The sequence below is a fragment of the Hemitrygon akajei genome, chromosome 10 (genome assembly GCF_048418815.1).
Source record: "Hemitrygon akajei chromosome 10, sHemAka1.3, whole genome shotgun sequence".
Taxonomy (NCBI): Eukaryota; Metazoa; Chordata; class Chondrichthyes; order Myliobatiformes; family Dasyatidae; genus Hemitrygon; species Hemitrygon akajei.
In genome coordinates this window covers 87,011,930-87,024,781 of record NC_133133.1, presented here as the reverse complement: position 1 = coordinate 87,024,781, position 12,852 = coordinate 87,011,930, and the positions used below count along the sequence as shown (strand labels likewise).

The following is a 12,852-nucleotide window of genomic DNA, read 5'->3' as shown; positions in this document are numbered from 1 at the left end:
GAAGATCTGCTAGACGATAGTATCACCTTTATCAGTGGTTTAATGATGGTTTGGGAGTAGGTAATATGCTGCAGGTTTAGATATGGTTAATTAGAGTGAAGTCACACCAGCAGTGGAAAAATATTTAGAGTGGCTAAGAGGGTATAAGGAGCGTTTTCAAGTGCTTTGAGAACCCCGTACCCTTGATGTTCATTACCACCACCCTCGCCGCCTTGGTGAGGCGGAAGGGGAGTGATCATTGTCAACCAAAAAACTATCTGGATTAACCATATAAGTATAGTGGTTGCAAGATGAATGTTCTGAAGCAAGTATTTCACTTCTTGACAAGGCATAAACAAACAGTATAGTGGAATACTAGCGTGTTTGAGTGCAAAATCAGTAGCGCTCAAGAAACTGAAGAGCAGAGACAAAGCAGTGCTGGCATCAGCATTCCATCAACCACCCTGAAAATTAATTTGCTCTACTACTGGCATACAGTGTGAACCATAGACGAAGTGTTCAGCAGTTGCTCATTCAGACTAGTCCAACAGCATCTCCTGTGCCTGTTAACTCGAGCAGCATGCACATTGGAGCATTACTACCTACAGGTCCTCCTCCAAGTTCCGCATCATCTTGGAAATATATTGCTGGTTTTTTGTTGTTGCTGCCTCTAAACCCTGAAACTCCCAACCCAAAGAGAATGACGTATTAACCTCACCAGAAGGGCTGGACTGGTTCAAGAAGGCAACTTACCATTACATTCTCTAGGGCATATATGTCAAAATCGAAGCGCCTATGGTGTATGATATGGCTAATGCTGAGTTTATTCAGGTACCAGGTTTTCAGGGTTTTTAGTGTTTATTCGGCAGTCTTGCTCGGCAGTCTTCTTCATAAGAAACGGAATTTGTAAAGTGAAACACTTTGTAGTTATAGCAGAGACTGAGACACATGAGAGCAGGCTGAAAAAACGGAGGCAACGAAAGCTGCGTTCGCACGCTTCCGACTGATCTGGCCCGCATGAAGCTGCATTTTGCTCAATCCGGCCCGTGACCTAAAATGAGTTTGACACCCCTGCTCTAGGGTAATTAGAAATGGCAATAAATACTGACCAGATTCCAAAAGTGAATATACAAAAAGTAACACAAGAGTTAACTGCAGGGTGAAGATACATGGCTAAAGAAATGGGCACAGAGGTGAAGGCTATGGTTGAGCAATTTAGGAAGATGGGCTCATAAGTTGAGGATTTAAGGGAATGAAACTCAGACCTGATAGTAAAAATGTAGCAAGAGGTGAAATTGGAAGGAAAGATGCAGTCCGATGAGCAATGAGAAGATAATTCGGAGGAGCAATTTGTATGCAGTAGCTTGTGAAGATGTGGTCCTTGACATTTTTTTTTACTGTTAAAATAATTAATTGGTTTTAAAACCCATGGGAATATCCCAAAGTGATGAAATGCACCATTTAATGCATGCTCTTTTTTTAAAATATAGATTCTAGACAACTAACTTCTTTTTCCTGTTCTATATTTTCTTGTTTTATGTTATAATTTCAAGAGTTTTACAGTTTGGAAAAGACCATTTGAGCACTGTTGCCTGGATGCATTGCTTTGCATGCAATGATTTTCATATACTTAAAGTGGCTGAATATGTTTATTTCATCAGGAGCTTAAAACTATCATTTAATTTTATCAAGAGTGAGGTTTGGAAGTTAAAGCAAAAACGCAAGTACACTCTGGTCAGCAGAAGACAGACAAAGTTTTAGATTCAAGGACAAACTGATGTTGAAAGGATCAAAAGTTCATTTATTAGCAAATATGTATGCAGTATACAACTCTGAGATTCTTCTTCTTTAGGTAGCCATGAAACAGAGAAAACTTTGAAAGTCAGTTCAAAGAGAGACGTATACTCATTCTTGCGCACATAAGCAAAAAAAAGGTAGCATGATCATCAACCCCCCCAACCCCCTCCACTCAAAAACCACAACAAGAACATTGGCCCCCAAATCCCCCACCCCCTCACAAAAAACTAGAACATTGACCTCACCCTGCACAAAAAAACAAAAGCATGAGCTACAACACAGATTATAAAAACCATAAGACTGAGAAAGTCCATAGTCCAGATGCAATTTTGCAGATGAATTGTCAGAATTATTTAAAGAGCCATGTAATAACCATTACTTATGAAACTGTTTGCTGCTCGACCTACTAAATTTCTCCAGCAGATTTTATTTTTAATTTATTTTTATTTAGATCCAACATGGTAATAGGCCCTTCTAGCCCAACAAGCCTCTGATACCCATTTACACCCACAGTTACTCTAGATTCGAGCAGTCTCTTGTGAAGTGGAATGATTAGGCCTTGAAAGAAGTATAGAAGATGGTCAAATGGGAGATGTGATATTTTCCTGAAACAATTTGGCTAAAATTAGGGATTTAAAAATATCAGGACAAATTGAAAACTTCCCCACTTCCCTAAAGCAAATTGTAAAAGTCATGTGATCAATATTTTTGAATAAAGCAGAAAACAAATTCTACAGATATTTTGCATGAAGCTGCTTTTACTTGTGATTGAAATTCATTAGCCTTGCCTCTTGCTGTTTTTGTTCATAGGTTCTTATGCGAGGGGGTTATGATGCTGCATGTGATATCTGGAGCCTTGGAGTCCTTCTATACACCATGTTAGCTGGGTATGGATATTTATAAAGCATCACCTTTCTGCAATCACTTTTGAAAATCAGTTTTAGGTTTTTTTTACATTATTATTCCTCAGGTTTATGAGCTTATATCTTTAGGAGTTTAATTAATCCCTAAATTCAACTTAGACTTTCATGATTGCTCATGAGCAAACTACAGTTTAGCAGTGTGAACGATATTAGAAAAAGTGGTGCATGTATTTATGAAGCCGGTCTTCATTCCCACATTGGAGATATGATTTTCAGGCAGCTATCAGTGGTGCTGTTGATGGTGAGGAGGATTGTCATAGGCTACAGGCTATTTGTGATCAATTCATAAATGGGTGAAACAAATGAATTAGTTTGGGAGGATTAATTAGAGAAGAACATTTACAGGGGTAGAACCCTTGGCAATATTGAGCAATAGGGGGCTAGAGTTTATAAGTCTAAAGATCTATAGCGGTGACGGCACAAATAGCTAAGATGCTGAAGAAGGCTTATGGGATGCTGGCTTTTAATAGCCAAGAGATAGAACGCAAGAGCAGGGAGTTAATGGTATAACTAAAGAAGGCATTGGTTAGGTGTCAGCTGAAGGGCCTGTTTTGTGCTGTAGTGTTCTATGACATAGGAAATGCGTGCAGAGTTCTGCTTGCCATACTGTAGGAAGGATGGGACTGCAGTGGAGAGGATTCACATTTACCAGGATGTTACCTGGATGGAGAGTTTCATTGATGAGAAAAGACTGAGTTTCTTTTGCAACACACACAAAAATGCTGGAAGAACTCAGCAGGTCAGGTATAATCTATGGAAATGAATAAACAGTTGATGCTTTGGGCTGAAATCCATTTTCAGGACTGGAAAGGAAGGAGGAAGACACCAGAATAAAAAAGGTGGGGGAGTAGAAGGAGGTCTTGCCAAACGCTGGTATGTAAAGTCAGGTGGGTAGGAAAGATAAAGGGCTATAGAGGAAGGAAACTGATAGGAGAGGGGAGTGGGCCATGGAGGAAAGGGAAGGAAGGAAGGACACCAGGGAGAGGTGTTAGTTAGGTGAGGAGAAGAGGTAAGAAGCCAGACTGGGGAATAAAAGAAGACGGAAGGATGAGAGAATTTTTTTTTACTGGAAAGACAAATTGATTTTCATGTCATTAGGTTGGAGGCTACCTGGACGTAATATAAGGCATTGCTTCTTCACCCTGAGAGTGTCCTCATTGTAACAAAAGAGGAAGCCATGGACTGGCATATGGGAATGGGGATAGGAATTAAAATGGTTGGCTGCCGGGAAATTCTGCTTTCTGCAAATGGTGTGGAGGTGCTCGACAAAGAAGACCCTTTAGCAGAGGCATCAGGCACCATATACAACGGAGGACTCCCAACAGATTCGCACCTGGAAGGACTGTTTGGGGCCCTGAATAGAGGCTTTCTTGATGGAGGATAGGTGGGGGACTGGACATCCATCCATGGTGAAACTGAGGCGGTCAGGGTCAGGGCCAGGGAATTGAAAGTTGTTGAGGAAATGGAGAGCATGTGAAGTGTTGTGGATGTAGGTGGGGATGGACTGAACCAAGGGGGATAGATTGGAGAAAAGGTGTGCAGACATGAATTCAGTGGGACAGCAGCAGGCAGAGACCTGGACAGTCAGGTTTGTGGATCTTGGAAAGGAGGTAGAAGCGAGCAATGTGGTGTAAGGGAGCTATGTTTGGTGACAGCAAATGGGAGCTCTCCAGAGTAGATGATGTCAGTGATAGTGTCGGAGATAATGTTCTGATGGTCTAGAGTCGAGTCCTTTTCAAGGGGTAAGTAGGAGGAGAGTATCAATTGTCCCCTAAGGCAGTGCTTCCAAATTCTAATCATTTTCTGGATGAAGAGGTTTTTTTCACAGTGCAATGAGGAACTTAATGTTGGAATTTAGAGGCTGAGTAGGGACTTATTCGAGGTATTCAAAATTAGGAGATAACTGATAAAATTGATAGCAGGAAATTAAAATTTGAAGGCATATATTTCAGAGTGGGGGGTATAAAGCTTAGAGGGGCTCTGAGAAAATACTTTTTCACCCAGAATTTGATTGGAATCTGGAAGCACATCCTTGGGGGGCAGACGTGATACTCTCACAACATTTAAGTAATATCTGGATGTTCACTTGAATTGCAGGGGCATAGAGTATTATAAACCTAATGCTGGCATAGATTGATACTTGATGGTTAAAATGAGTTTCTTGGCCTGATGGACCTGTTTATGTGGCTGTTATGATGTATTTGTTTAACATGATGTTTAAATCTTTGCCTTATTTTCACATTTGTGCCTTCTATCATCTTTTCATTTGGTGAATTCTATTGACTACCTTCAGATTATGTAGTCAAGAATGAAGTCAGAAAGACTTTTAATGTTGGAGCACTGTCCACAGTGAGAGAGTGGAGCAAAAAATGAAGATTCAAAGTGCAATGTGGAACTTAATGCTGGAATTTGGTTGTAAAAATTAGTTCATGAAAATATCTGGTTTTGCCTTATGTAAATTATTTTAATTACCTAAATTGTATTCTGGAATTGAGTACTCCTAGTGACTGCCAGGTCCTCCCACAATAAATTATTAAAATAAATGTTTCCTTCTGCACCTCAATATATTTATCTATGGCATCTGTGCATTTCCTTCAGCCCCACTGATTGGAGTCCAGCTAATTGGAAGGCCTTCTCATTTTTTTTCCAACAGTCCACCATCAAATGACACCAAAGTATTTATATCATTATTTATGTGCTATCCCCTTTATCTTCATGTTATAGTTATTACAGATCCCTCATTATCAAATGGTTTTCCATGTCTTTCTTTTGTTTCCTTAACTACCTAGCAGAAACTTACTCTGGTCTATTCAATCAATTTGTGCTGTAATCAAAATGACATTTAAAATTTACACTCTCAAGTCTGCCCAGGTCTAAATCATTCTTAAATGGCAAGTGTTCAGAAAGTTAGTTAGTCCGAAACTGCAAATGGATTATATTAGTTGTAATGACACTATATTAGTTTGCGTAAAGATAGGCCGGGGACAACATTTTCCCCATTTTTCCAAAGAAAATACAATTACTTTTTATTCCTTACAGGAGCTGAACAATTCTAAATTAAGTGTCAAATTAGCATATATTTTCTAATCTAGAAAATATGGACAAATTATAAAACAACTATTGGAATTCTAAAAACGATTATAAAAACATTATATATTGGATCTAATTTTTAACAGTACACTTCTTGCAAGTTTTCACACTTCTTATAAAACTGCCCTTATATAAGCTCAGTAATACGGGGTTTAACTTCTTTTAATCATGAAGTCAAGTGTTTGATTGATGCAAGTTACTTGAGTGAATTGACGTTATTCTATTTGAATACATTAATTCTTGGCCCATACATGAAAATAAGGTTCACCTCATCAGGTATTCAGCTTAAAGGATTTAATGTACAAATGAGTTAAAAAAATTATTTACCCATACTAATAAAGGTTTAATATGCTGGTATGATACTCCTGATGTTTTAATAATTAAGAATCTGTGTGTCTATTAAAATAGTTTAGAGGAGTTATTTATTTGAAATGCTGCCACTGTTCTTAAACTTGGAATAATTTATTACTGAGAAGATTGTAACAAGTTCAATTGCTTTTTTTTTAGCAGAGAAGTTAGAAAGAAACCTTACTTCCAAAGCCATAAAAGACTTTTCATCACTGTTTTACTGACCAGTCTGTGTGTAGAAAGATGACGGACCTGCTGGTTGACAGCACGTAAATGATAGTATTTATACTAGGTTGTGTAGGATTGGTAGATTGGTCACACTTTCTGCCACTTATTAAATGTAATATGTGGGTGTCATAACATAAGCTTTAGGTTCAGCCTGATGCTTACCCATAAGATAATAGTCTTAATTCTGAACCACAGCAGTATCAGGGAATGTTGTAACAAGAAAATTGGAAGATGGGAGTTACTATTGGAAGATTGTAAGTATTATTCAACTCACTGATTCACTTTTTCATGTTTACCTTACGGGCCAGTTATACTCCTTTTGCCAATGGACCAAATGATACTGCAGAAGAAATTTTATTACGGATAGGAAGTGGTAAATTCTCACTGAGTGGAGGCAACTGGGATACAGTTTCAGATGCAGCTAAGGTAAAATAAATTTATGTAATTATAGTAATATTTCAATTTTTAAAGCATTGTTTAAGGCCATAAGACATAGGAGCAGAATTAGGGCACTTGCCCATCGAGTTTGCTCTGCCATTCCATCATGGCTGATTTATTATTCATTCTTTTGCCTTCTCCTCTAACTTTTGATGCCCTGACTAACCAAGAACCTGTCAACCTCTGCTTTAAATATACTGAGTCACTTGGCCTCCACAGACATCCGTGGCAATTAATTCCACAGATTTAGCCCCCTCTGGCATAAGAAATTCCTTCTATCTCTGTTTTAAATGGATTTTCCTCTAGTCTGAGGCTGTGCCCAATGATCATAGACTCACCCACTGCAGGAAACATCCTCTCTACATCCACTCTATCTGAGCCTTTCAGTATTCAATAGGTTTCATTGAATTCATCCGCATTCTTCAAAACTCGTGAATACAGTCCCAGAACCATTAAACGCCCCTCATATGTTAACCCTTACATTCCCAGAATCATTCTTGTGAACCTTAGGACCCGCTTCAATACCAGCATATCTTTTCTCAGATAAGGTGTCCATAACTGCTTATAATACTCCAATTGCAGTCAGACCAATACCTTGCAAATCTACAGCATCCTTGTTCTTATATTTTAGTTCTCTCAGAATGAACGCCAACATTGCATTTACCTTCCTTACCACAGACTCAACCTGCAAGTTAACCTTTAGGGAATTCTGTACAAGGACTGCCACGTCCATTTGCACCTCTGATTTTTGAATTTTCTCCCAATTTAGAAAATAGTTTATGCCTTTATTCCTTCTACCAAAGTGCACGACCATACACTTCCCTACACTGTGTTCCACCTATCACTTCATAGACCATTCTTACAATCTGTCCAAGTCCTTCTGCAGACTCCCTGCTTCCTCAACAGTATCTGCTTGTTGGATTCTGGTGTTTTAAATCCAAGGTTCTTTTAGAAATTAAGAATGAGGCATAAAGCTTGTTGCTTCACGATCATTTTATTAAGAGTTGATAGAACAAAGAAAATGGGAACAGAACATTGACAAAGGGTCTTACTACTTGAAAAAGAGAGAACTAAAGATACCGCCTAGCATAAAACAGCTACTTTTATACACAAAAATAAGGAACGTTCCATTCAAATCTATAGATAAGGATAAACCAATTAGAACATATTTATTCCATACTGTAGTAAAGTTAACCAATGAGAAAACAGTTAATCACTTAATGAAGTACAGAGATGCTTTCAGAATTACACTTTGTATAGCCATTAGAGGCATATTAAACTATTATGCATATAAAGGCTAATTAAAATACAATCATTTAATTTTTAAACTGCAAAGAAAATGACAGTTAAAATTAAGCAGTTGGATCGAGCAATCACCCCTTTGACTCTAAATTACACATTTAGAATCATTACGTCTAAAAATTTAGAGGTAGACAAGCTGTTGTGGTATCTACAGTACGTTTCATATAAAATAATCAAAAATACTACTTGGGTAATAAAATATCAAAGGGTATATAGTCTTCAAAGTATTCATAAGATTATGTCATGGTTAGGCAGATTAGTAGGCACACTTAAGTGAATTTGAACTATTCTGTTAATAATTACCTTTAAATAAGTAAAACAAAGTTATGATAAGCCATATTGGTATGAGTAACATGACTCATAATATTGAGTAACCCCAGCTTCTGAGATTTAAATTAATCCAGTCAGAGAAGTTCCATCCATTGGATTGATATATTTTAGCTGCATCTTTACGAATATGGTCAGCCAAATTAGTTATATCTTCAGACTCATCAAGTATGTATGTAAGTACAACACTCCTTGTCTATAACTGCACATGCTCCCCCCTTAACTGCTAAGAGAAGATCTAATACCATACAATTTTGAAGGATTATCTTGCGTATGGCAACCATTTCACTTGTTACTTTTTCCAAGACATCTGCAGTGTAATTGCTTACTCTTTCTAAGGCTACTGCAACATTTCTAATCTCTCTTATACTCTTTGCAATTTTATAAAATGGAAATAAAACTGTTGCAAAATGATCTCCTTCTGAAATGTCTTGTTTACTTCTATACTGGAGGTAAAGATTAGGTGTGTATTTGTCCTGTAGTAGGAAAACATATCCTAAATACGAAGTTCTTAACCAATTACATGGAAAAGTATGTGTAGGCTTCATTTCTGCACATACAGTAAAGTACATATTGTTCCATGTACTGAGACCATTTCTTATTACTTGACAGGAGCTTTGTTGAATTGTAATATTTCTGTTTGTAAATGATACAAGTATAATTTATAACTCAACTCAACTGGCACATTATGACTAGGGAAAATTGGCAAAAATATAACAAATAATATTAGAAAAAACTTCATAATGTCCAATAGTTGTCGACTTGTTTAATGGCTGATTAGTGATTTGCTCACTATAGATCGGCGGCGTACTCATGGTGACCAGTAGGTTATCTCTTTAGCTGGTGTGCATCCACCTACTATTACCTACCTTTGCCGCTGAGTTGGTAATTAACAGCACTTCCCATCCTGCTCCCGGTAGATCCTTATGTGGTTTCTCAATCCCAGACCACTCGCCAGGAATCAGGGTGTATCCTCCTCCTGTTGGATCTTCCCAAGTGGCAGAAACCAGTTGAGAAGCAGACAGTGCAGCTTGGGTTAATTTCACACAATAGCTTATGTAATCTGCCCTAATGTGTACATCAACCTCTTTGAGGTTGAGGGCTCCTGGTAGTGACATTAGATGTCCTGTTCCCACCTCAAATGGACTTAGTTTAGTTTTCTTGTTTGGAATTGCTTTGATGACCTACATAAGACCATAGGAAGAGCTGTAGGCCATGGAACTCCTGTGTCATGATACTTAGTCGTTGTTTGATAGTTCCATTCATAGAAACATAGAAAGCCTACAACACAATACAGGCCCTTCAGCCCACAAAGTTGTGCTGAATATGTCCCTACCTTAGAAATTACTAGGGTTACCCATAGCCCTCTATTTTTCTAAGCTCCGTGTATCTATCCAAAAGTCTCTTAAAAGACCCTATCGTATCCGCAGAAGCCTGAAGGCACACACTCAGCAATTCAGGAACAGCTTCTTCCCCTCTGAAATTGACTTTGAAGCTTTGGACACTACCTCACTTTTTAAATATACGGTATTTCCGTTTTTGCACATTTTAAAAATAATCTATTCAATATACGTAATTGATTTACTTGTTTATTTATTATTTTTCTCTCTCTCTGCTAGATTTTGTATTGCATTGAACTGCTGCTGCTAAGTTAACAAATTTCACATCACATGCCAGTGATAATAAACCTCATTCTGAATACCTTCTTGAAGTCATGGCTGCGCTTTCTTACATTGTTTCAGTTCAGTTTGAAACGCCATGCAATATACATCGATTGAATTACCATAGTGTTCTTTAGCTCATTTGGTTAATGCAAAAATTTGCTCCTTATGTTTTCACTGTCTCTATCATGCTGATTTGGTTTTTTATCATAAGTTTTGTGTTTCTTTTGCTTAGTAAAATTTTTTGTCCTGTTAACTCTTTCATTTTCTCACAAGTTTGATCAAACTGACTACATGGTCTTATCTCTAAAATAGTAGCAGTCATTTAGTCTTACCCCATACTTTCACAATATCATCTAGGAGCCACATTTCATTAGATTGAACATTGATGGTATATTTTGTCTGGACTCTTTCAATAACTTTATCAAACTTGAATGCTTTATTTAGGGAAGAGTTCCTAGTAAGTTTCACAACTTCGGATATTGTTTTGTTTTGATCTTAATTTCCTTTTCAGGTTGGCTGCCAGTGACTAGTGGTGTTCTGCAGGGGTTGGTGTTGGGGCTGCTTTTTGTGCTGTATATCAGTGATTTAGATGATGGAATAGATGGCTTTGTTGCCAGGTTTGTAGATGATATGAAGATTGTTGGAGGGGCAGGTCATGTTGAGGAAACAGGTAGGATGCAGAAGGACTTAGACAGATTAGGAGAATGGGCAAGAAACTGGCAAATGAAATACAATGTTGGAAAATGCATGGTCATGCACTTTGGTAGCAGAAATAAATGTGCAGACAATTTTCTAAATATGGCCAAAATCCAAAAATCTGAGATTCAAAGGGACTTGTGAGTCCTTGTGCAGAACACCCTAAAAGTTAACTTGCAGGTAGAGTTGGTGGTGCGGAAAGTAAATGCAAGGTTAGCATTAATTTCAAGAGGTTTAGATTACAAGAGCAGGAATGTGATACTGAAACTTTATAAGGCACTTGTGAGGCCTCACCTTGGATATTGTTAACAATTGTAGGCAAATTATCTAAGAAAAGATGTGCTGGCATTGGAGAGGATTCAGAGGAGGTTCACAAGGATGATTCCAAGAATGAAAGGGTTATCATATGAGGAATGTTTGATGGCTCTAGTCCTGTACTCACTGGAATTGAGAAGGATGAGGGGGGATCTCATTGAAACCTTTCAAATGTTGAATGGTCTAGAGAGAGTAGATGTGGAAATTATGTTTCCCATGGTGGGGGAGTCTAGGACAAGAGGGCACAGCCTCAGGATAAAGGGACATCCATTTAAAACAGAGATGCAGAGTAATTTCTTTATACAGAGAGTGGTGAATTTATGGAATTTGTTAGCACAAGCAGCTTGGTCATTGGGTGTATTTAAAACAGAGATTGATAGGTTCTTGATTGGGCACGGCATTAGAGGCTACAGGGAGAAGGCCAGGGAGTGGGACTGAGGAGGGGAACAAAGGATCAACCATGATTGAATGGAGCAGACTCAATGGGCCAAATGACCTAATTCTGCTCCTATGTCTTATGGTCTTAATTTATATATACTTTTTATTACTTTGACTTCGATCTTGAATTTTAAGTTTGCTGCTGAAATTTTAAAACGTGTCCTGCAACTCGAATTTAACTCTTTTTTCCCCCATGCTCCATTAACTTGCACGTATTTAAGTTTTCTTATGCACTCCACTGGTTTGCATGCTTTTAGTTGTTTTTATTTGTGTCCCACTGCTTGTGCAACCTTAATTTTTTATGCTCCACCAGCTTGCATATTTAATTAGCATTCTACTGGCTTGCATTTTTTTTACATATCTGTTTTAAGCTAGTAATGCAGTAGTCCTCAATTCTGGTTCCCATCTGATGTTCAAAGTCAGAACCCATTGTTCTCTCAAACGATAGGGGAACATAAGAGGAAGTTCTTGACCATTTTGCTGCGCATGTTTTGTCTTTGAGTGTAAGAAATTCAAAATTTGCTTATATTTTCACTGACTACAGTGAACTGTTGGATTCTGGTGTTTTAGAAGTCAAAAAACAAGACAAAACTTGTTGCTTCATGATTGCTTTATTAAGAGTTGAAAGAACAAAGGGAAGAGGTATAGAACATTGACAGGAGGTCTTACTACTTGAAGAAGAGAGAAACTAAAAATGGTGCCTAGCTACTGTTATACCCAAAGAGAAGGAAAATTCCATTAAAATCTATAGATAAGGATAACCAGTTAAAATACTTATTCAATACTGCAGTAAAATTAACTGTAACCCTTTCACCACGTGTTCGTAATGAGGTATCTATTACTGTGAATACAAGCTAACAGCAACGAATAACGATGAAAAGATCATTTCGATTAAATGAACACAGGTAGGGTAAATATGATTCGAGTACACACAACCATAAAAGTTTGAGTGAACCTTCTAAAGGAAAACAAAGGCAAGTACTTGGGAGGATCACTGACACAGCCATGCAAATTTACCTTTGCCAGGAAACTGTAATTTAACTCACACCAGTATAAACTTGGAATGAAATTGTATTGACAAAACATTCTAAACTATAACAAACAAAATAATACTATCTAATGTAAAATAAAGGCCCATCGTATCTATAAATATTAGTCTATAATAGTGCACATAATCGTTGGAGCTCATTGTTGTGTAATCAATCCAGTTTGCTTCATTTTGTTTATTCTGAATTATGAAATGATTTTGCACTAAAGAACCTGTTTCAGCAAAACATAAACTTCCACACCGTGTCCAAGGAAAGAGG

The 12,852-nt window shown here is 37.7% G+C and overlaps 1 protein-coding gene across 2 annotated transcripts in view; it reads left to right on the top strand.

Annotated features, from left to right (window-relative positions):
• The window catches only part of rps6kal (ribosomal protein S6 kinase a, like), a 170,775-nt gene that overhangs the window by 131,490 nt on the left and 26,433 nt on the right, over nt 1-12,852 (top strand). For both annotated transcript variants that reach the window (XM_073058599.1, XM_073058600.1), the window contains 2 exons: nt 2,587-2,663; nt 6,674-6,791. In XM_073058599.1, coding sequence (XP_072914700.1) covers nt 2,587-2,663; nt 6,674-6,791 — 195 coding nt within the window. The remainder of the gene's footprint in view (nt 1-2,586; nt 2,664-6,673; nt 6,792-12,852) is intronic.